The sequence below is a fragment of the Microcaecilia unicolor genome, chromosome 3, assembly GCF_901765095.1.
Source record: "Microcaecilia unicolor chromosome 3, aMicUni1.1, whole genome shotgun sequence".
In the NCBI taxonomy this organism is placed as follows: Eukaryota; Metazoa; Chordata; class Amphibia; order Gymnophiona; family Siphonopidae; genus Microcaecilia; species Microcaecilia unicolor.
Genome location: NC_044033.1, coordinates 164535503 through 164560427, shown reverse-complemented (window position 1 = coordinate 164560427; position 24925 = coordinate 164535503). Strand labels below are relative to the sequence as shown.

The 24925-nt window shown below is 44.7% G+C and overlaps 1 protein-coding gene across 1 annotated transcript in view; it reads right to left on the bottom strand.

Moving 5' to 3' along the window:
* The window catches only part of LOC115464301 (enoyl-[acyl-carrier-protein] reductase, mitochondrial-like), a 131019-nt gene that overhangs the window by 10314 nt on the left and 95780 nt on the right, over nt 1–24925 (bottom strand). Inside the window, exons 8-11 of the mRNA XM_030194692.1 lie at nt 20702–20804; nt 20415–20488; nt 9356–9416; nt 1731–1803 (exon numbers count right to left, since the gene is read on the bottom strand). Of these exons, the coding sequence (XP_030050552.1) occupies nt 1731–1803; nt 9356–9416; nt 20415–20488; nt 20702–20804 (311 nt within the window). The remainder of the gene's footprint in view (nt 1–1730; nt 1804–9355; nt 9417–20414; nt 20489–20701; nt 20805–24925) is intronic.

Here is a 24925-nt window from a genome sequence, read left to right as displayed (position 1 = left end):
TCATGTCTACCTGTTCCACTCCACTCAGTATTTTATAGACCTCTATCATATCTTCCCCCAGCCCTCTCTTCTCCAAGCTGAAGAGCCCTAGCTGCTTTAGTCTTTCTTCATAGGGAAGTCACCTTTCTCTGTACCTTTTCTAATTCTACTATACCTGTTCTAATTCAATCTTTTGGAAAGCAGGATGTGACAATTAAAAGATGGTTTGGGAAGCTAAGAATAATTTTCTATGAATTACTGTAATTGTAATTTTTATTTATTTATTTATTTTTTGTTTATTCTGAGTTTGTAATCTGCCTTGTACGTTTCTATTGAAACAAAAAGGCCGAAAATAAGTTTCTTGTTAAAATTAATATATAATAGATTTTGCAGGATTTTCTTTACCAACTAAAGGTTTTATTTATATGATGGCTACTGAAATCACAAACAAATCTGTAGAAATCCCCAGAGTGTCATAGCAGCCTATGGTATCACCTCTGCTCACCAGAGATGTTTGGCAAGTTTTTAATATGGGCAGGGCATCAGTGTTCATTAGCCAGTAGAAGTGTGGATATGAAGAACCACATACGAAGGAGCCAGCAGCAGTACAGGAAGAGGTACAGTAGTAGGGGCCCCACACAATCAAAGCAGTTGCACCACACCCTCTTCTGCCATTAGGTTTGTGGCAGTGGTGTCCAAGTTCAGTCCTCAAAGGACACAAACAGGGCAGGTTTTCAGGATGTCCATAAAGAATAAGCATGAGATTTTTTTTTTCATATAGTGAAAGCCTATTAATTAGGAATACCCTGAAAAGTCAGCCTGTTTGTGGTTCTCGGGGACCAAACTTGGACTCCCCTGCTCTATGGTTTCTGTGAGTGATGTATTATGGAGTTTAGAGCCCAGGAATATGTATTCATTTATTTGCGTCGCTTATAGCCTGCTCAGAGGTCCTGGAAGAGAAAGCGGTAAGCCTGCGTTGGGCTTACCGCTTTCTCTTCCAGGACTGCTGCCAGCAGTAGTCCTGCCCCGAGCACGCGCCATTTCCAGGGGAAAAAGAAAACCCCCGGAAATGGCTTGCGCAGCGGTAACCCGGCTGTAGTTGGGCATCGCCATATACTGCCCAGTTACCACTGGGTTATCATGGGAGCCCTTATCGCCACCTCAGTGGGTGGCGGTAAGGGCTCCCCGTCGCATGGACATGCAGTAATAGTTCTCTTACCACATGGCCATGTGTGCCTGGGGTTTTTTTTTATCCGTTGTAGTAAAAAGGGCCCTGGCGTGCGGGAAATGTGCCCCCCCATGCCGCTAGCGCAGGGTCCTTTTTCCCGCAGCTTGGTAACAGGACCCCATGGTGACCAAACAGGTACCAGCAGAAACATACATAATAAAATTAAAAACATACATATACAACAACATAATAAACCGAATCACAAATCTCCACCCCACTTTTCTCATCAAGTGTATGTTCGCACAAACAAATATGATTTTAACCATCTCTTAAATTCATTCATTGAGGACAAAAGACACAAAGCACCACATAGTTTGTTCCATAGCAAAGGGCCAGCTACGGCTATGGACATCGCACTATCACAAGTAGCTGAATAACGGACTGCTACTAAAAAGGCAGTGTCAATTATCACGTCCTTACTGATCTCAGTGAGCAGGCTGGGTTCTAACGTTGCAGAACTCGGTTAAAATACTCAGGAGCCATCCTATTCAAGATCTGAAAAATATGCATCAGTGAGACTTACCATGCATGTTGTTTCTCTTCCACTGTGTCATCCAAAACCCGCAAATGTTGATATCTTTGAATATCAGTGATTTCTTTAACAGAAAAACATTAATGATAAATATCAATAGTAACGCATTATTCCCTAGAAAATAGCTCAAGGTTTGAGATTTAGAAAGCTGATCAAAGATGAGAATAAAGACCTGCTTTACTGAGGCTTTTTTCCAGTTTGTGTCCATAGGTGGACAGGCTTAGTTAACCTGGGGCCTAGATAAACCTTCTGCCATTACTCCCTCTTTGACATTTTGGCTTCATTGGCTACCAATATAGGGCTAAATTTAAAACTCTATCCTGCTTATAATCGAATGAGAAAAACGCCCAAGTTCCGACCTAAATCGGGAGATGGACGTTTATCTCACAAAAACGAATAAAGCGGTATAATCGAAAGCCGATTTTTGGACGTTTTCAACTGTAATCCGTCACGGATGCGGACAAATTTGATGGGGGCGTGTCAGAGGTGTGGCGAAGGCGGAACTGGGGCGTGGTTATCTGCCGAACAGAGATGGGCGCATTTCACCGATAATGGGAAAAAAGTATGCGTTTTTAGCTAGAATTTAGGACACTTTTCCTGGACCCTGTTTTTTTCACGAATAAGGCCCCAAAAGTGCCCTAAATGACCAGATGACCACTGGAGGGAATCGGGGATGACCTCCCCTGACTCCCCCAGTGGTCACTAACCCCCTCCCACCACAAAAAATGAAGTTTCTCAACTGTTTATTTTCACCCTCAAATGTCATACCCACCTCCCTGGCAGCAGTATGCAGGTCACTGGAGGAGTTGTTAGGGGGTGCAGTGGACTTCAGGCAGGTGGACCCAGGCCCATCCCCCCTACCTGTTACAATTGTGCTGCTTAATGCTTATTAGTCGTCCAACCCCCCCAAACCCACTGTACCCACATGTAGGTGCCCCCCTTCACCCCTTAGGGCTATAGTAATGGTGTAGACTTGTGGGCAGTGGGTTTTGAGGGGGATTTGGGGGGCTCAACACACAAGGGAAGGGTGCTATGCACCTGGGAGCTCTTTTACCTTTTTGTTTGGTTTTGTAAAAGTGCCCCCTAGGGTGCCCGGTTGATGTCCTGGCATGTGAGGGGGACCAGTGCACTACGAATCCTGGCCCCTCCCACGAACAAATGCCTTGGATTTATTCGTTTTTGAGCTGGGCGCTTTCATTTTCCATTATCGCTGAAAAACAAAAACGCCCAGCTCGAACATTGTTGAATAAAACATGGGCGTCTATTTTTTCCCAAAATACGGTTCGGTCCGCCCCTTCACGGACCCGTTCTCGGAGATAAACGCCCATGGAGATAGGCGTTTTCGTTCAATTATGCCCCTCTATGTCTGATCTTCAAGGCCATGAAAGGAAATGGCCCCGAGTACACACCGCCAAGGGAACTAAGGTCCTCCCAAGGACTTTCATTAACTACACCCTCTCCAAAAGACATTACACGATATGATACCCGCAAGCGAGCCTTCTCCGGAGTAGCCCCCACACTCTGGAATGCATTGCCTGAAAGGCTCCGCTTAATGCAAAACTACCTCTACTTCAGGAAGCAGGTGAAAGCTTGGATCTTCAACCAAGCCTTTAATGGAAGAAGTAACTAACTTGTTAGTCTCTCTCACACACACAAGGATTGGCTCGGGCTGCACATACTGCAGCGGGACATGTTTATCCACTCCTACCCTAGCTGATATAATATTTAACCAGCTCTCTGACCTCACGTGCAACTTTCTTCAGATCAATCACCTTACTTTCTAACTCTTCCTACTTTTTTACTCATCTATATGTTACAACTTTGCCTTACCCTTCACTACCAATTATAATGTTCTAGTACATGTTGTGTTGTCATTGCTAGTAGTATACCATGCTATACTTTGTATTGTTGTTCGAATATTTTTACTGCTCTGCCTCCTACTCATGTTTGATCTATTCTTACTGAACACCACCTTGAGTGAATTCCTTCAAAAAGGCGGTAAATAAATCCTAATAAATAAATTTTGATAATTAAACTCAACAATCAAGATCATTCCAATACCCCCTTTTTGCACAACAATCCTGTTAAGATGCATAATTGGACATCATGACTAGATTCTATATATGGCACCTGAAAAATTGGCACCAAAAATATTTCCACCTAAGCGTATTCTGTAAACCGTGCCTAGATTTAGGCATGGTTTATAGAATATGCCTAGCGGCCATTCCTGCGCCTAACTCTATGCGCATTCACTTATGCCAAGTAAAACTTAGTGTAAATATTGGCAACTAAGTTAGGCACAGAACAGGTGTATTCTATAACCGTGTGCATAGATTTTTGGAATGCCCATGGTCTGTCCATTCCACGCCTATAGCCACACTCCCTTTTTGGCAGTGCATATTAGAATTTATGCACACCATTTTACAGAATACACCTAACAAGTTGTCTGCATAAAATTCTAATTACCAATTAGTATCAATAATTGCTTATTAAGTGGCAATTATAGGAGCTGATTGGCTTATTAAGTAAATAAATTGTGCATGCAAATTTAGAATACAACCAGATTTGTGTGTGCAATTTCAGTCACGCTATATAGAATCCGGGGGCATGCTTCTAAATATTAACCTTTGCTTTGTAAGTACGCCCACTCTCCCTTCAGGTGAAAGAATGTGCTGTTGGTTCTTTGAGTTAGTGGGGCAATAAGACTTATCGTTTTCCTTTGACTCAATGTAGGGAATGTTTTTTTCCAGAAGTCCTCTACTTTTGCAGTCCCAAATCCTCAAGGAATCTGTTCTAAGCAAAATATTTCAACATTTCAATACCTAGCTGGAGAAATCTGGAATGCTTTACCAGTTAAGATTCAAATTATTTCAGATTACATGGTATTCAGAAAACAGTTAAAAACATTAACTTTTTAACAAATATCTTTATTCATTTTTTGGTTATGGTAATATTTGTTTTAATTTGTTAGTTGTTTACATTTTTGTTATTTGTAATTCTTCAGGTTTGTTTGATTTCTTACAATGTATATAATTTGCACTGAACTTAAATGTTGTTGCAGAATATGAGTATCCGTATCAGTACTGATCTTGCCACCCATCAGAAGCTGTAGCCTGGGGCAACCGCCTAGTATTGCCTAATAGATAAGCCAGCGCTGCTCTATTCCACCACAGCTGCTGGCACGCTGCATTCCTTCTAACTGCTTGCTTGATACTTGGGGATATTGTAGCGCATCAGATGGCAAGATTTTTGATCATACAACATCTGTTTTGAATGGATTGCATTGGCTACCAGTTTCAGACAGGATTACATTTAAGATGCTGTGTTTGGTGTTTAAGGCTTTTTATCTGGAAGCCCCAGTGTATTTAAGGGACAAAAATATGCAAGCCACAGTACTTTCATAAGAACATAAGAACAGCCATACTGGGTCAGACCAATGGTACATCTAGCTCAGTATCCTGCTTCCAACAGTGGCCAATTCAGGTCACAATTATCTGGCAGAAACCCAATTAGTAGCAACATTCCATGCTACCAATCCCAGGGCAAACAGTGGCTTCCCCATGCTCATCTCAATAACCTCTTCCTCCACTTTCTATCTCAGTTGATAACACCCTCATCCTCCCCGTCTCATCTGCCTGCAACCTCGGAGTCATCTTCGACTCCTCCCTCTCCTTCTCTGCGCATATCCAGCAGATAGCCAAGACCTGTCGCTTCTTCCTCTTTAACATCAGCAAAATTCACCCTTTCCTCTCCGAGCACACTACCCGAACTCTCGTCCACGCTCTCATTACCTCTCGCCTTGACTACTGCAACTTACTCCTCACCGGCCTCCCACTTAGCCATCTATTCCCCCTTCAATCTGTTCAGAAATCTGCTGCACGTCTTATATTCCGCCAGAACCGATATACTCATATCACCCCTCTCCTCAGGTCACTTCACTGGCTTCCGATCAGATACCGCATTCAGTTCAAGCTTCTCCTTCTTACCTACAAATGCATTCAGTCTGCTGCCCCTCACTACCTCTCTACCCTCATCTCCCCTTAAGTTCCCGCCAGAAACCTCCATTCACAAGACAAATCCCTCCTCTCAGTACCCTTCTCACCACCGCCAACTCCAGGCTCCGCTCATTCTGCCTCGCCTCACCCTATGCTTGGAACAAACTTCCTGAGCCCTTACGCCAAGCCCCCTCCCTGCCCATCTTCAAGTCTTTGCTTAAAGCCCACCTCTTCAATGCTGCTTTCGGCACCTAACTCTTACCTTTCAGGTAATCTCTAGACTGCCCCAATTTGACTGCCCCTATCGGACTGACTGTTCACTTGTCCTTTAGATTGTAAGCTCTTTGAGTAGGGACTGTCTTTCTATGTTAAATTGTACAGCGCTGCGTAACCCTAGTAGCGCTTTAGAAATGTTAAGTAGTAGTAGTAGTAATAACAGACTATAGACTTTTCCTCCAGGAACTTGTCCAAACATTTTTAAAACCCAGATATGCTTAGCGCTGGTACCACATCCTCCAGCAGTGACTTCTAGAGCTTAACCTTTCTTTGAGTGAAAAAATATTTCCTCTTATGTGTTTTTTAAGTATTTCCATGTAATTTCATTGAGTGTCCCTTGGTCTTTGTACTTTTTGACAATGTGAAAAATCAATTCACTTCTACCCGTTCTACACCACTCAGGATTTTATAGACTTCAATCTATGATACAAAATACGGCTGCTCGTATTATTTGCCGAGCCACAAAATACGATAGGATAACACCCCTCCTATACCATTTACATTGGCTCCTGATTGAAGTTAGAATAAAATTCAAGTTAGAATTGAAGTTAGAATAATTCTTACTTTTAAAGAATTATATTCATCAAGCCCGGCATATCCAGCTAATCTTACTGTACCATATTTACCGACTCGTACGCTTCGGTCTCTCACTGATAATAGATTAGTAATTCTGTCACCTCAGAAAGCTAGTTGGGAAACTACACGAGCATAAGCTTTCTTTTTCTTATCTCCTACACTCTGGAATTGTCTTCCAAAAGAAATCAGACTAGAGGAATCTTATACTCGCTTCTGTAAGATTTTAAAAACACATTATTTTTACAATACATTTGAAAATAATGTAAGGTGAAGCTATAAACTAAGCTGAATTTGTTTTGTTTTTAATATGCAGAATTATATATTTGTTTGTGTGAATGTTATTTAATTCTTAGAATGGATGATTGTTTGCTGTGCTTTTCTATTGACAAATGGACTTCTTTGTATATTTGTGTTTTAATTGTATTTTATGATGTAAACTGTTCTGCTTTGCAAAGTGCAATAAGTAACGGTATAGTAAATAAATAAACGATAAGCATATCCCCCCCCCCCCCAGCCATTTCTTTTCCAAGCTGAAAAGCCCTAACCTCTTTAGCCTTTCCTCATATGGGAGGATTTCCATTCCCTTTATCATTTTGGTTGATCTTCTTTGAACCTTTTCTAATTCTGTTACATCTTTTTGAGACGTGGTGACAAGAATTAAACGCAATACTCAATCTGGTCGCACCATGGAGTGATACAGAGGCATTATAATATTCTTGATCTTATTTTGCATCTCTTTCCTAATAATTCCTAGCATCCTGTTTGCTTTTTTGGCTGTTGCTGCACACTGGGCAGAAGATTTCAGCGTATTGTCTACAACGTCATCTACATCTTTTTCTTGAGTGTTGATTCCTAAGGTGGACCCTAGTATCAGTTAACTATGATTTGGATTATTCTTCCCAATGTGCATCAGTTTGCATTTGTCCGCATTAAATTTCATCTGCCATTTGGATTCCCAGTCTTCCAGGTTCCTAAGGTCTTCCTGCAATTTTTCACAACTGGCATGCGATTAAGAGGATGGCATGACTCCCCTATGAGGAAAGGTTAAAGATGTTGGGGGCATAATGAAAGTTTGTGCTTTTGGCCACTTTACTGGTTAAGAAGTGCATACTACAGTCCTGGGTGACCCCCCACTCCTCCCTTAATAGCAACATGGCACTGCTTTATAAGGGAGTTGGCGGAGTGGTTATCCACCCAGTTTGCCTTGTCCATCTCTTTGGGGCTGCGCCCATATCGAGACATCTGGCACAGATATATGGCATACCAGCACCTTTTTTCACCTGTCCTGACTTTGAGCTGCACTCTCTCTCTCTCTCTCTCTCTCTCTCGCTCTCTCTCTCTCTCTCACCGCTGCCTCTGCACCAACGGTAGCTGTCCTAAGTTTCTCTCCCGACCCCCCTCCCCATACCTGTTCCAATTCAACTTTGGAGCACTAACAGAAGCAGTGTTTCACATTCAGCTGCCTGTTCTGCATCAGCCCAGGAATCTTTCTTTCTCTCTGCCACGTCCCTTCAGAAACAGGAACAGAAAAAGGGGGCGGGGTGGAGCGCGGCAGAGAGAAAGAAGGACTCCTGAAATGACACAGGGCAGGCAGTTGAAGGTGGAATGCTGCTACTGTTAGCGCTCAGAAAGGGAAAATTATTTTGAAATGTACGTGGTAGGGGGATGCATGGGGAAATGTTTAGCGATGTTGGCAAGGGAGGGGGCGCAGAAGAGAGACACGGGGAGGGGAAAAATGTTCATTTGACCCGGGCACAAGGGGTGGGGGTGCAGGAAAGAGACATCCTAGACTCTGAAGTGGAGGTTTGAAAAAGCGGGAGATGGCTGACGGGGTGAGCCTATCACACCGCTTCACCAAAAGCCTTATGTTAGCCAGCTTCTGGTGGGTTTCTAGCTGGAGACTGTTGTTGTGATGACTGGGCTGAGATGGGAGGGAGATATGAAAATAGAAGTTGTGAATGAAGGCTCATGGCACCATCTCCCAGTGAACACTGCGTCTGATTGAGCTGGAAGCCCAAACCAGTAGAAGGACACTTCCTGACTTAAAAGTTTAAAAAAAACAAAACCTAGGGTTTAAATATCTTTCACTGCTTTGCTACTTTGGGGATGTTCTGATGCACAGTTAGTTTGAGATGTCATTCATTATGATCCTTTCTTGGAGACATAATTCTGGTAATGTTTCATGTATCTAAAATTGAAATACAAATGTTCAAATTTCACACACATCAGCATAACTAATACACATTAAAAAAAGTTATAAAGACTCCTGCATATTGAAAATTAGTACTGTAGTCACTCTAGAAGCAATTTTCAAAATTATGAGGGCAGGCAGATCTGAAACCAGTTCTCAAAGGGCAAGTGCACATAAACTTTCAAAAATTATCCAAGGAAGAAAATACATGGTGATTTGCAGAAAAACAATACATCATTTAGTATTTTCTGAATCTTCTCCCAGTCCTGGGAACTCGTCCCCTGCACATGGGAAAAATAGATTACACATTGTTCCACAGCATCCACCCGTGATTTTGACACTTTTCAGATGCCAATTTACCCATGCAAAGCAGTGCTTCTCAATCCAGTTCTCAGGGCACACTCAGCAAGGAGGCTGTGCAGACATATTTATCTCATGCATTTTCAATATGGATATCCTGAAACCTGGGTGTGTCCCAAAGCTTGACTTGAGAACTGCTGATATAACAGTTTACCTGGATAAATGACTTTTGAAAACTGCATCTTAGTACTATTTCCTGTGAATTGAGATCCACTTACAGCAGGCACTGGCACTGGCTTCTTTGCCATTCCACCATAAGTCACCATAGTGCTCCCATATCTGAAAGACAGAAGCATTTAAAACAAACTGGAGAAAATATTTCTTCTCTCTACATGTAATTAAACTCTGGAATTCTTTGCCAGAGAATGTAGTAAAAGCGGTTAGCTTAGCGGGGTAAAAAAAAAAAAGGTTCGCTTGGCTTCCAAAAGGAAAAGTCCATAGACCATAGCAGCATAAAATGTACTGTTTTGGGATCTTGCCAGGTACTTGTGACCTGGATTGGCCACTGTTGGGAACAGGATGCTGGGCTTGATGGACCTTCAGTCTGTTCCCAAATGGCAATACTTATATACTTATGCAGAGTGAGAGCCATTACAAGGAAAACACCAACAGGTGCAGTCAGTAAATACACACTACATTTTAACCTATATTGCTGCATTGCATTGATCTGAGTCTATATTAGGGAATTTCATATAGGTAACATCGGGGAGATGAACACTTTCTTACTTGGCTTCAGGCTTCTCCTGGTTCTACCAAAGGGGTTCTCAACCCAGTCTTTGGGATACATCCAGCCAGTCAGGTTTTCAGAATATCCACAATGACTATGCATGAAATAATATAGTTAAGGTAGTATATGCAAATGTATCTCATGCATAGTCATTGTGCATATCCTGAAAACCTGACTGGCTGGGTGTGGACTGGGTTGAGAACTCCTGCTCTACCGCATTCAAACGTGGTGAAGTTCTGAGATAGCAGCTCTTAGGGTAGCATAAAAGGGAACTTTGAGGCATAATCTATTAGATAGTGGTTAGCTTCAAGACTGCAAGAACCTTGTTCAGGGGTCCTTTTACTAAGGTGTGCTGAAAAATGGCCTTTGCTAGTGTAGGCGTGCGTTTGGATGTGCACAGATCCATTTTTCAGCGCACCTGTAAAAATGCCTTTTTAAAATTTTGACCTGAAAATGGACGTGCGGCAAAATGAAAATTGGCGCATGTCCATTTTGGGTCTGAGACCTTACCGCCACCCACTGACTTATCGGTAAGGTCTCAAGCATTAACCAGGCGGTAATGGGCTATGCGTGTAGGTCCGATGTTTTATATCCTGGAAGCGCGGTGGGGCAGAAAATAAAAAATATTTTCTGGTGCACGTAGGGGATGCACGTAGAAAATGAAATTACCACCCGAGCCACGTGGTAGCTGGGCGGGGCACCTACGCGGCTTAGTAAAAGGGCCCTTCAATTCTTTGCTACTGGACAGTAAGATATGGCTGCTCAGTTTCAATGACAACTTAAAACGATGTTATATTGTATTTCATTTCTTGATTTTATTGCACTTTATACTAGTGGCGTAGCCAGAAGGCAATTTTTGGGTGGGCCAACAGGTTAGATGGGTGGGCACTACAACTTTTTTTGAAAGAGAAAACAAAGCAACCTGATGCACCCATGCTCTGTCCCTATCCCACTCCTTGCTCGACCTCTACCTCACTCCTCAAAAGTTCAATGAGGGTTGCAGTCCTGCTCCGGGACCTTCCCTCTGCCGCGTGCGCTCCGCCCTGCGTAAACAGGAAGTTTAATCAGCGCGGCACAGGGAAGGCCCTGGAGCAGGACGTTGCGCCGCTTCTGTCAGCTGTCAGGCAGGCAGTGCCGATAGCAAATTGCAAGCGCTGCTGCGGGGGTGGGAGATGGAGGCTGTGAAGTGCAGGAGAGGAGGCAGCGCAAATAGTATTAAATGGAAGCGCTACGGCGGAGGTGGGAGAAGGTGAGAAACACGGTGACAGAGGTGGTGGGACTGTTCTGGATGGGCCTGAGACAAACCTAGGCAGGCCTGGGCCCATCCAGGCCCGCCCGTAGCTACGCCCCTGCTTTATACAGGCACTATCATATCTCAAATATTTGTTTTGCACATGCCCTTAGATTAGTTTTTTTCTGTTGTGTACTATACTTCTGAGAGGGTTTAGACATGAATGCGCATGCATTTTTGCCCTAGCATTATATACATTTTGAACTTTGTTTTTGGTGTGCTGTTCCTTTAGCATTTCAACTAGGTTCAATGTTTGTTGCTTGGGTTTTCCTTAAGAGTATCATTATACCATTAGGTTTAGCAAGTTTTGGGTTCTATTTGCAAACACACTATCTGTTTCCAGAATCGAACACTGTTTCCTGCCTTCTCATTCAACAATGTATAGTGGAACCCACAATTTACTGTTGAAATATATTTCAGATCGCTTGTAGATGCATCTTCTATTGTTTAAACACTGAGTTTATGTCTCTCCACAGAATATTGTTGCTTAGCAACATTTTCTGTTTTCCTGCACCAAGGATTAGACCAACAACATACAAATAGTATACACCGTATTCTCAGGTTGGTTTCTGTGCTTTGAAATAGCCATTCAACTTCTTTGTCCTTGTTTTTATCTCACGGTGATTTGTATGTTAAGCACTTTTTGCACTTTGTATATATCTAGATATTAAGTTTTCATATTTTTCTCCTCATCTGTCTCCTCAAGCCATAGCTATAAATGGCACACTTCCATTAAATCTCTCTCTTGTACCTTTTTAAAATTATACATGATCTATGGAACTAGCCTTATAGAACTATCCAACACTGACATTTCTATGTTCATTTATTTATGTAAAGATTCATTGTGTTGTGATTTTTCACATAGATTTGGTAAATTTTACATATTGTTTTTACTCCTGTAAATGTATCACATACTGACATCTTTTTGATAGTTCACTATGGGCCCTGTTTACTAAGCTGCACTGTAGGCGCGCTAGCATTTTTAGCATGCACTAAAAACTATCTCACGCTAACACTAGAGACACCTGTAGAAATATATGGGTATCTCCAGCATGAGCACACACTAAAAACACTAGTGATCCTTAGTAAACAGAGCCCTATGTCTTATGCATATACTTTCCTAGCTAATATATATTCAGATTGTTTATGTTAATTCTCATTTGTATTTTATGTTATTATATTTAATTCTGTATTGTTGTTATTTTACATTTAATGTACTTATATATTATTTTATTTATATATATCTACTTTAGACTCCTGAGGCAGGCACCTTTGTGCTGAAACACAGCTGCTTTGTCGAGTCTTTTGGTGTAATTTCAATAAATTCTTACAGTCCAGTACTTTGGCATCTCCCATGTGTTCTTTGGAAGAGCCTGCCCACCCTACTCTTTGATTCGTATATACTATGGTCCTAGGAATAGAGCATTCCTCCACATCCTTTGGCTGATCTCTCCTGTTCAGATGCAGGACCATCCTTGAGAAAAAACATGTGTACCAGCAAGAAAATCCTAACAGTCTGAGAACCATCTTTCAAGCACCTTGCCTTACCTGACTTATGAATTTATAAACATAAATGCCCTCCTATACTTTAGTTCTTAAAAAAACTTTCTAGTGCTGAATTGAGGGGGACCTTGCCCCCCCCCCCTCAATGTAATCAGCTGGATCTTCAGAGGGATGTAAGTGTTCTGGAACCATCTGGAATATTACTTAACCCAGGCAACACTTTGATTCTAAGTGTAATAAATGACCCCACATGGGTGGCAATGCTTTCCTTACATTAACTTTATTTCCTGCACTGTTTAGCCAGCACTTTATATGATATTTTCCTTTTTTGCCTGGAAGGTGATAAAGTGGACATATAGTTTAACCTTTGCTTCTCTTTTCTAAAATACCTGAAGGAGTGCACGTATAGTTTTCCAGTATGGGGCTAATTCTCTATGTGGGCATCCCAATGCTGTACAGGTAGAGACTATTCTAGAATGGAATCTGGGCACCCAGATTTTGTTATAGGATGCTGGTGTAACACAGCATCGATGTGTCTTACATTTATGCACCCCTCTGTTACACCAGCTGTTCTGCCCCCATTTGCTTTGAGGCAGGCTATTTATTGTTTGTGTGTATACGTTAGAATTGCCTGGATCTTTAAATAGGGTTGTATCATACAGCTACAAGTCTCTGTAATCTTATAGTTCCCTGTAATGTGCTCTTTCAGAGCACGTGTCCAGTTCTCTGTGTCTTATGGGACTCTTTCTGTTGGCTTGCCTTGTTCTCTGTGCATGCTGAGCAAATTGCCCATCCCCCTTCTCTCTCCATTGGGTCTGTAAGAGTTAGTCTGCAGCATAATTCCTCTGTGAACTGAAACTGCTTATACTGTATTTCTGTTGCATGATCCCTTCAAGCTACTGTAACTCTATAAAGATTTCACCAATATAAAGTATAAACAGCATTACTATTCAGCATGTTGCTGCAATTCTCCCAGCCTCTTTTGCATGGAAAGAGAGCTGGGTGAGAACAGGCTCCAAGCTTGCAAGGCAAAAAGTCTTGTCCAGCACATTTGAACTGTAAGTTATTTTTCCTTGTTTAATTACTGCGTTAAAGATGATTTTGGTTCAAGAGTTCTGAGTTTTCTCATAGGGATGTTCTATACTCTGGTTTAAAGTGCAGCCATTGACCCCAGTGAAAGAGCAGAACACCAGCCACGGAGCTGGAATAACTGTAGATGCCTAAAAGGGCATGCATAGTTTATGCTCACCTTTACAGAACAGCACTTTCTTGCTTTGCTGCTGCTTATGTGTGTAAATATAGACTTACCCGCAAAAGTGTTGGTATTCTGTATCATTACCCCTCAAGTGGTGCATAAATGCAGGTGCTCAGTTACAGAATTTGCCCTTCATGTGCCTAGAAAGCAGCCATCTTACAAATATACACATTGACAAAATGAATGGCACAAACCCAGCAACTTCCACATGGATAAATTAGACCCAGATATGCCAGGCCATGTGCAAGCACAGGCACTGAAACTCCAGGTCAACCATGAACTTGGAAGCTATGTGGATGCTGACCAATATTCAGAGCTGGTGCCCAGAATCCTTATTGGGCAAAGATAGGACTGTTTTTTAATGTGGTCCTGTTTGCTCACTTAGTTATGTGGGCTCAGGCACAAAATATGGTCAATGGCTGCATATATGCACGTTCCGTCCAAGCTTGTGCCCCTGTATTGCCCTGGCATGAGCTGGACAGTGCCATGGTGTTTAGAGGGTAAGTTCAGCAGCTCTACCTGGTTAATTGCTGCTGAATATCTCCTCTTGCTTTGTTGATTGGGTTTATATGGGCAGAAGCCTCTCCTCCCTGCTTAAACCCCTTTGAATATCTACCCCAACTCCCTTAACCCCTCTGGCTGAAACAAGTACTTTTTGAAAACAAACACATGCCTTTGAGCTGGTGTAAAAACCTGAGGTGAAATTTCTTCCCCATACAAACACATTCGCTTTGTAAAATGAGGACTACATGTGTGGATTCTAGTCCTGCCAATATCACGTTTCCAGACATGTCTGCATGGGGTGGATCTCCACATGTACATAACGACATTTACACTGATATACTGCAGACGTGTGTAAATACCAATTTCAGGAAGCTGCTGTTTCCATGTGGATGTGTTTCTAAAATAATGACCATAATATTATTGGCTGGGTCACTTAGAAGAGTCATTGGTATCTGCTGTTTTCATCCCATCCTACAGTCACTGTGGTGAATAAGGTGTTGTACTGGAAGGACAGAGAAAGGTGAGTAGATTGTGGTGGCATGTGCTTTCCCTTGGCAGCTCTGATATTGAGTGAGGGCTATGGTGAGGGACTAAACGGAGGAGAGGTTAAGAGGCACATATTAATATTATATAATCCTATATAATAAAACTCACCCTCAACGTTCTGAAGACACTGACGTCACTGTCAGTTCCTGCGGGCACTTCCTTCCGGTTCAAAGCTTTCATGGTGGTGGAGCCACCGAAAACACTGTGTCTGGGCCCCGCCCACGCGTCAAACGTGATGACGTTGAGGGCGGAACAAAGGCATCAAAGAGCGAGGGCGGAGCATTGACACTCCAGGAAACGCCATCGACAAGGGCGCAGCGCTCACACTCCCTTTCCAATTGGCTATGACTGCCTCCTGCCACTCCCTGGCACGCCCTCCCTCTCTCCCCTCCAACTTCCAACCCCACCCTTGGACCACTCTCCAAAGTCGCCGGCGCCGCTGGACATCACCCCGCCCTCAGCCCTCCCTCACTCACCCTCCTCCCCGATGTTCACTGCCCACATGCTCTGGCCACTCAGTGACCCGTACTCTCCGCACGGCTACAGGTCCCACCTATAACCACTCAAACGCGGCGCAAGCGCCACCGCCTCAGTTCCCGCGTCAAACCTCCCAACCATGGATCTTAGTAAACCCTTCTTCCTCCTGCTAGCCTTTCCCCTTTCTCCCCGACCTCCTCCATCAGGGTTGCGAAGGAGGTGCAGCACCGGCTTATGCGGAAAGGCGAGGGAAATAAAGGCAGCCAATCACGAGCGCTGAATGGGAGGTGTGTGTGCGAGCCCACACCATCTGCTGGGAGCGTCGTTTCCGGTACCTGCATGGACACAAACAAGAGCGTGCGACTCAGTAACTGATGCGCCGACAGCTGTTGTCCTTGCTCCGCGGGAGATAGCACCAGTTGCCTTTTCCGCAGCCAGCGGCTATTCCCCGCTCCCGCACGACGTAAGGCTGCTCTCAACTTTTTCTGTCCGAGGGAGGGGAGACAGTTGAGCGCTGCATGAACAAATCTAACAAAGAGAGTCATCTAGCTACAGCCAGAGTGGTTTCAGTCCTTCAATCTCTGGGCTGGGTCGTCAATATGGCCAAAAGTTACCTGACCCCCTCGCAATCTCTAGAATATTTGGGGGCCAGGTTCAACACAGCCTCGGGCTATGTGTTTCTTCCCAAGCAAAGGTAGTGCAAGCTTCAGAATCAGGTCCGTCTGCTCCTGAGGATGCCCGCCCGCGAGCTTGGGACATTGTCCAGCTGTTGGGATCGATGACGGCCACTTTGGAAGTGGTGCCATGGGCAAGAGCGCACCTGAACCCTCTACAGTATTCTCTACTTCAACGATGGTCTCCAGTATCTCAGGATTATCAGTGCAGACTTTCTTGGCTCCCTGCGGCCCGCCTCAGTATGGAGTGGTGGCTCTCGGACAGCATGTTGCGGCAGGGAATGCCACTGGTGCTCCCCGATTGGTGTCTAGTGGTGACAGATGCCAGCCTGAAGGTCTGGGGTGCACATTGCCAGGGGAAGCATGCCCAGGGTCTGTGGACGCCCGACGAGTCGGAGTGGTCTATCAACCGCCTGGAGTTGAAAGCGGTGTTTCTGGCTCTTCTGGCCTTTCAAGTGACCCTGGAAGGATTGGCTGTCCGAGTGATGTCGGACAACATGACAGCAGTGGTCTACATAAATCGACAAGGCGGCACTCAGTGCAGAGCTCTAGCTGCGCAGGCCAAACAAATTTGCCACTGGGCCGAGCTGCATCTACAGTCCCTGTCAGCAGCTCACATTGCAGGTCAGAGCAACGTGCAAGCCGACTATCTAAGCAGGCATCAGATCGATCCAGCGGAGTGGGAACTAGCAGACGATGTATTCCTGCAGATATGTGCCAAATGGGGCAAGCCAGTGATGGATCTTATGGCGACCAGTTCTAATGCCAAAGTCCCGTGCTTCTTCAGCAGACGGAGGGATCCTCGCGCTGCCGGGTTGGATGCCTTGGCTCAACCCTGGCCCCTGGGCTTGCTGTATGACTTCCCTCCGTGGCCCTTGATAGGGCGAGTGCTCCTGCGGATTCGGCTGCATCCAGAAGTGGTGCTCATCGCCCCGGATTGGCCCAGGTATGCGGACCTCCGACAGATGCTGTTGGAGGCTCCCTTTCCATTACCTCTGGTTCCGCACTTGTTGTCACAGGGTCCGGTGGCCATGGAGGACGCCTGCCGCTTTGGTCTTATGGCATGGCGATTGAGAGGGTGCAATTGAGAGATAAAGGCTACTCAAATAAGGTAATTTCCACTCTCCTGCAGGCCCGTAAGTGCTCCAGTTCCGTGGTTTATGCCAGGATTTGGCGCCAGTTTGAAGTCTGGTGTGTTTCAAGAGCGCTTTCTCCGTTGCGGGCTCCTGTCTCGCCGATTCTGGACTTTTTGCAGGATGGTGTACACAAAGGCTTGGCCTATAATTCCCTGCGGGTGCAAGTGGCAGCATTGGCCTTCCTGCGTGGCAAGGTTGAAGGCGCGTCCTTAGCTGCTCATCCAGATGTGGCACGGTTTCTTAGAGGGGTGCTTCGGCTCCGTCCTCCCATGCGGGCACCTTTTCCAGCTTGGAACCTGGGGTTAGTATTGAAGGCCCTTCAGGGGGCTCCCTTTGAACCGCTTCGGTGTGCTTCAGAGAAAGATTTGACACTGCAGGCCGTCTTTTTAGTGGCCATTACCTCGGCGAGACGGGTGTCAGAGCTCCAGGCGCTGTCCTGTAGAGACCCTTTTCTGCAATTCTCAGAGTCAGGGTTCACGGTTCGGACCGTGCCTTCCTTCATGCCTAAGGTGGTTTCAGCGTTTCACCTAAACCAGCCTGTTTTTCTTCCCTCCTTTGTTGAGGAGGAGTTTCCAGGTTCATTTGGGCAGTTGCACCTTTTGGATGTGCGCAGGACTCTGTTGCAGTATCTGCGAATTGCAAATTCTTTCAGGACCTCTGATTATCTTTTTGTGCTGTTTGCAGGTCCTCGCAGAGGGTCTTCAGCGTCTAAAGCCACTATTGCCCGTTGGCTCAAAGAAGCTATCTTTTCAGCATATCTGCTGTCTGGCAGGGCTCCGCCTGAAGCCTTTAAGGCACATTCCACAAGAGCGATTTCCTCTTCCTGGGCGGAAACTGGAGCACTATCTCTTCATGAGATTTGCAGTGCTGCAACATGGGCTTCTAAGCTCTCTTTCACCCGACATTACAGGCTGGATGTGGCTGCCAGGAGGGATGCGCGTTTTGGAGCACAGGTGCTAGCGCGTCTTGTGGCTTGTTCCCACCCTATTTAGGGATTGTTTTGTTACATCCCATACGTAATGGCTTCATCTGCTTGATGACAAGGAAGGGAAAATTAGGTTCTTACCTTGGTAATTTTCTTTCCTTTAGTCATAGCAGATGAAGCCATGAGCCCTCCCTGTATGATTGTCTGTATTGCAGTGATTCTGATTTTAGGTGCTGTTCTTGTTTCCTGAAGTTATATTCCTTCCTTGGGGAGTCTGAAAACAGTCTTCAGGATTCTTGTTACAGTTATAGGAGGATGAGTTCATTCCCTCCAGTTCATGTTTTGGGAGGATGAGTTTATTCCCTCCAGGAGGATGCAAGTATTCCCTCTGTTTATACAAAGTGGAGGATGAGTTTATTCCCTCTAGGAGGATAAGTTCATTCCCTCCTTTTTTTGAGTTCATGCCCTTGTTAAGGGGCCATCGTTCGCTGTGAGGAAAGTTCATGTTATTCCCATTGCAGTTTGCCATACTGCTTTGGAAGCTTCAAATACTGAAGAGGCAGTGGAGCTAGCTGGCCATGAGGCACTGAGAAAAGTTGAGTGCTCTCTATCTCCCCCTGCTGGTTGATGGACACAACCCATATGTAATGGCTTCATCTGCTATGACTAAAGGAAAGAAAATTACCAAGGTAAGAACCTAATTTTCCCTTCTTCTCTTTGATATGGTATGAGTACTTTCATGCTGCAATTACCGAAATCATTTGGCTCAATGCAGATTTATAGCTATTTCTGGGATGTCACAAATCAATCTAATATTCCACATAGAATAAAATTAGATATGATAGCATTTCCTGAATAACTGCCTACAAAATAGCTTGTAAAGTTTTCAGCTCTTATATTTAAGGCTAAAGTGTTCCAAAATTTAGCTGCTTGAAAACCGTAAGATGATATAAAAACAGGTACTCCCAGTCTGAAAAATATACGAGTTCTAATCAGCAACTGATGCAATTTGACCCAAAGCTCTTGCTAAATCTCTGCGATTACCTCTCTAGCTCTTGACCCAGTTCTTTGAGCTAGATGCTTATTCCTCAACCACTATAGCAGTAGCAGGTAGGCTGGCCAGAACACAGTGGCTTAGTATGAATGCATGTTCCCATGTCCAGGGCTCCTGTAACCTGCTCTCCCACCTAGCATGTGATCTCTGAGGTTTGAAGCCCTTGAGTGCTTTAAACGTCAAGGTGATCATGCAGCAGAGAATCTCATTTGGACTCTGCAAACATGGGGTTGCCAGTGCCTGGAATCTGGGGAAGCAGCATCGGTCCTAGAAAACAAGGATTTACTTGGGGCTAGGAAGAGCAGAACAGGGAAATGATCCAAGCTTGTGGGAGATGATGGGTAGTCACAAATTGAGAGATGAGTTAAATCCAGGGCTTGATTTGTGTCAGAAGGGGGTAGAGCAGCATTCTAGCATTTCTTGTGCCTCTGGAAGTAATGTCACACAACCTCCAGTGTTCTCCCCGCCCACTGTCTCCTCCCCCTCCCCCTGGGTCTAACTTCTCTCACTACTGTTCCCTCTTTGGCTGGTGATCTGTCAAGTCTTGTTGTTTCTCAGCTCACCCCCCCCCCCCCCCCCCCCCCATCCAGCATTTCTCCCTTCTGGCAATCCAGCATTTCCTCTTCTCCCTTAACCCCCCCCCCCCCCCCCCTCAGTGTACCTTTCAGAAGTTCTCTTCTAGGGTTCACTGACAACTATCAGTAATTCACATACACTACCGTGCCAGCCCCACAGCCTTCTGTCTGATGCAACTTCCTGTTTCTGCATAAACGGGAAGCATCAGAGGCTTTAAAACCATTGTCTGACTTGGGTTGAATATTGCCTAGAGTGTTATTTTTTGAATGACTGTATAACAAAAATTGTCAAATAAATTTAAAAAAAATGAAGGATTGGCATGCTAGCCTTTTCCTTACCACCATCCTCTGCTAGTATCATTAACTTTCTCACAGCTGCATGAGAAAGTTAATGCGCTTTAATGCATGGGGGATGTGAGCTTAGAAGCTCAACATTCCTCATTTAAATAATTACCTTGCAATAAATTTGATCCTGAATCACACTGGGACAGCAACATTTTCTGGTGCACCACTAATTTAAGCAGTCACTCTATAGCCCTGACCTCCGCCGGCCTGCAAAATGTTCAGTTGGAATCCAAGCACTAGATCGCACAACCAAAACTGTACTTACTCCATGTGAGCGAGCAGATTTCCAGCGCTGTGGCCTCCCACACAGTTCAGAGCTAGCTTAGGTTTCCTAATCTCCTGGTAAAGAAAGCAACACTGTGACCAGCATAATATGTACAGTACAAGAAAGAATTCATTATCGCTGTCACTAGGTTTTACTCTGGACACGCTTCTAACAAAAAGCAATCCCAGAGTCTGCACTGAAGCTCTGTGAGTAAAGCAAAGAAAGCAATTTAGAAAGGCAGTAATAGGATGGAATGGAGCAGATGAAGCGTATTCACACAAAATTACCTTAAACAGGTTAGTCACTTCTGGTTCCTGCAGCGTTTCTTCTGTAATTACAAGGTTGGCTCCCAGGGATTTCAATTTCTCTTTTAGTTCTTTCAGGTTAGGTCTGTGGAAGTCATGTGGGAGATCACAGAACAGGGAATTCAGCCCAGTACAATAAAGATTAGCTAGTCAATGAGGGGGAGAGTGCTGGCATACAGGTGTACATTACCAGGGCAATTCTGTAAAGTCTGCGCTGACAGTTATGCACTAATTAAGTATGTCAGTTCATTAGAATAATGGCATATACTTTCATATGTGTCCTCATATATACACAAATGTCAACACCTGCGTATCTTACAGGTGGGGTCTGGTTGGAGCACTGGCAGGATGCCGCTTGCATGCGTAACTTATAGCATACTGTAAATTATGCGCATATCGTGCACACCCACATTTCTCCCAGCTTGGGGTCGCTGCTAAGTGCCTGCCCCTAACTTATAAGTACATATTTTATTTATTTATAGCCTGCTCAATCTACCATTCTCTGTTATGCTAGTATTCCTCTATAGAACAGGTTCCTATGAGACACCCTCTGGGCACCTCTCTATAGGCACCCAGTTATTGAACTCTACCCTAAGGAGGCAATTTTATAAGCAACCTGAGCCTGTAGAACAGCAGTTATAAAATTATTCCCATGTAGATGCACATAATAGTAAACACTAGGAGGGCGATATTGAGACTGCAGAAGGGAGCCTGGCTAACTTCTGCAGTCAGCGGTGAACACGAAAATTCAATGCCTTGGAGGAAAGGAGAAACAGGGGTGATATGATACAGACGTTCAAATATTTGAAAGGTATTAATCTGCAAACGAATCTTTTCCAGAGACGGGAAGGCGGTAGAACTAGAGGACATGAATTGAGGTTGAAGGGGGGCAGACTCAGGACTAATGTCAGGAAATATTTTTTCACGGAGAGGGTGGTGGATATGTGGAATGCCCTCCCGCGGGAGGTGGTGGAGATGAAAACGGTAATGGAATTCAAACATGTGTGGGATAAACACAAAGGAATCCTGTTTAGAAGGATTGGTTCTGTGGAATCTTAGTGGAAATTGGGTGGCGACGCCGGTAATTGGAAACAAAACGGGAGCTGGGCAGACTTCTACGGTCTACGCCCTGATCGTGAGTGAATAGATAAGGGATGGACTGGAGTGTAAATTTAAGGGGCTTCGATGTTAGCTTCAGAACTTAGTACAAGAACAGTACTGGGCAGACTTCTACAGTCTGTGCCCTGAGAAAGGCAAGGACAAATCAAACTCGGGTATACTGTACATGTAGAGTATAACATACCATGTAAAATGAGTTTGGACAGACTGGATGGACCGTACAGGTCTTTATATGTCATCATTTACTATGCTACTATGTTAATGCTGGGGCCGTATCTGGTGAGTGGCATTGAATTTCCAGGGTTTTTTTGGCAGCTAAAAACATTGGCTAACCGGCTAAGTTATAACAGCCAAAGATAGACCTGCTATTTACATGGGTCTATCTGGCCGCAAAACGTAGCCAGTCACCAATGAATATTGGCACTAACAGGCTAGCTCTGTAATCAGATTGTAAGCTCTGTCGAGCAGGGACTGTCTCTTCATGTTGAAGTGTACAGCGCTGTGTACATCTTGTAGCGCCAGTGTGTTTTTTCTAGCAAAAAGGGTTCCGGTACTCAAATGCTAGGCCACCCTTTAGGGGTGGGGTGATCACTGAGGGACCCACCCCATCATAGCTAGGCCCCCTGCAGCCAGTCATAGAATTTATGACAAGACAGAGTTGGTGTGTAGAGCCTGAGCTCTTTCATTAAAACTTGGGGTCCAGGGGTCAATTTTAGCAGACAATGGAAAGGTACTCAGTACCCCCAAGTATCCCCTCAAAAAAAGCCCTGTGTAGCGCTATAGAAATGATAAGTAGTAGTAGCAGTAACGTCGCAAACAGGGCTGGCTGAAGGGATAGTGGTGCCCTGAGCCAACTGGCTTTGGCAGCGACCCTCCATCGCATCACATCACATCCAATGCCACCCCACCTTGGGATAGCATTCTTCCCCTGATACAGTCTCTTCTTCTCTGTCCCCTTCCCCAAGGGGCTAGCACTGCTTCCTCACATCTCTCACCAACACCCCCCCCCCCCCCCCCCCCCGTGGTCATGTAAAGTTTACATTGATCGCCAATGGTAGCAGCAGAAGCTTGACAGGCTGCCTTCAGCCAGACCCTGGGTCTTCCATATGCTGCATTCCACCCACAGGAAATTGCATCAGAGGAGGCAGGATGCTTCAGAGGAAAGACCCAGGCTCTGACCACCTCCAACTGACATAAACTTTAGAGAACTGCAGTGGAATGAGTGAGGTGAGAGAGCAGTGCTGTACCTGTGGGGTTGAGAGAAAAGGCTTAACCTTTAGAGCAGGTGAGGTCAGAGGCTGGGTATTTTGGCACCTTTAATTGCCAGCCCCCTAGGCCAGAGCCTCACCTGGTCCATTGGTTAAGCCAGTCCTGGTCACGCGACATAGCCGGTGACCGGGCTAGCCGCTAAGCGGTAAGATTCAGCCAAGATAGCCAGCTATCTTATGCTGAATATTAGCGCTTAGCTAGCTTAAGGCTTTTTAACTGGCCAGAAAACAATCCTGACCAATTAAATAGTTTTAAATATTGGACAGTTGGAAAATATAGCGCCTAATTTTGTGCAATCAGGCATTTCTGGGGCGGATCGGGGCCAATACTTGCAGAAGTGCAGATTCTCATTGGCACATATACACACAGTTATGTCTGCCTTGGAGCCAGGCAACACGTTGTGTGGAAACTAACTGGTGGGCTATTTAATAAAGGCATGTATAAAATAGGCATAACATATATTCCTATGTGCTTTCCAGTCTAGCAAACCTGTTATAAAAATACCATCCCGGGGAGCAGCTTTGACTAACCCAAACTGCTGCAAAGTTTTTGTGTACTTATAGCTAATTAATCCAGGTAGTTTCCCTTTCAAAACTGCCTATAAACTGTCCTCAAACATACTATTTGTGTGGGTGGCCAATCAGGAGTAAAATAGTGCCGTACGGTACATTCAAAAAGCCAAATAAACATATGCCGGCCAATATTCAGCGCTATCGAGCCATCCAGAAATAGCCACTGACCAGTTAAATAGCATTTTGATGCCTAACCGCTAATATTTAGTACGAGATAACCAGTTAACTCTGCTGAATATTGCCAGTTAGTGCCAAAAAGATAACCAGATATATCGCACGATAACCGGCGATATTCATTGCTGACCAGCTACGTTTATCAGCCAAATCGAACTGCCTAAATAGCAGTCCTGAATTTGGCCGCTATAAACTTAACCGGCCAGTGCTAAATATTGACATAGCCGGTTAAGTTTGATCCAGTCAAAAAAAAAAAAACCCTGGATATTCAATGCTGGTTACCGGAAACAGCTCGGTATTGAATTTCCAGGGCCGGCGCCAATCGCTGCACTTAGGCAGGCTGCCTCCCACGGGCTGAATGTTGACCTCATGATGTTTGTTCCTCTGACTTTAACCCTGACCCACCACCATCTCGAGAACTCCTCTTTTTATTCTGGAACATATGCACACTTGTGAAAGCCCCCACAAGTATTGTCAGATGCTCTAAGGCGGTATGCTTTTAGCTGGGACAATACACAAGATAAAATACCTATTTGCCTAGGTGAATCCTTTAAACCATTTTCTACCCCCAGATTTTGCCACACACCTCAAGTGCATTTCTGAGTGCACGCAACATCTGCTTAGAACTGTTTGAAATGAGCTGTCTGGGCCAAATTGAGGAATCCTTTTGGATGATCAGATCTGTGGCCCCCCCCCCCCCTTTTGAGACATTGCTATGTCAGCATGTCAGGCCCCTCAAAGTGATTGAAGTATACCATTGTGAAAGAAATTCAGTGAGGTGGTTGCTGCTTGATTTTTGTTGTGAGGATATCTGATGAGTTTGGTGGGGAAGGTGAGTGCTAGGTGGAGGGTTTGGTGATGTTGAGGGTGTGCGTCATCGTTGTGTGAAGGCTGTTGGATGGGGCTATTAGATAGTAGCCGAATTTTGTGATTTATTTCTTTGTATAGGGGCTGTGAGTGTTATGGGGATAACAGCTGGGGAAGGTGTGGGGCTGATGGATTTCCTGTCCCAGTTGTATTGGGAAATGGGTGGTAGAAAGTGGCTGGGGGAGTGAGGCAGTGGTGTGAAATA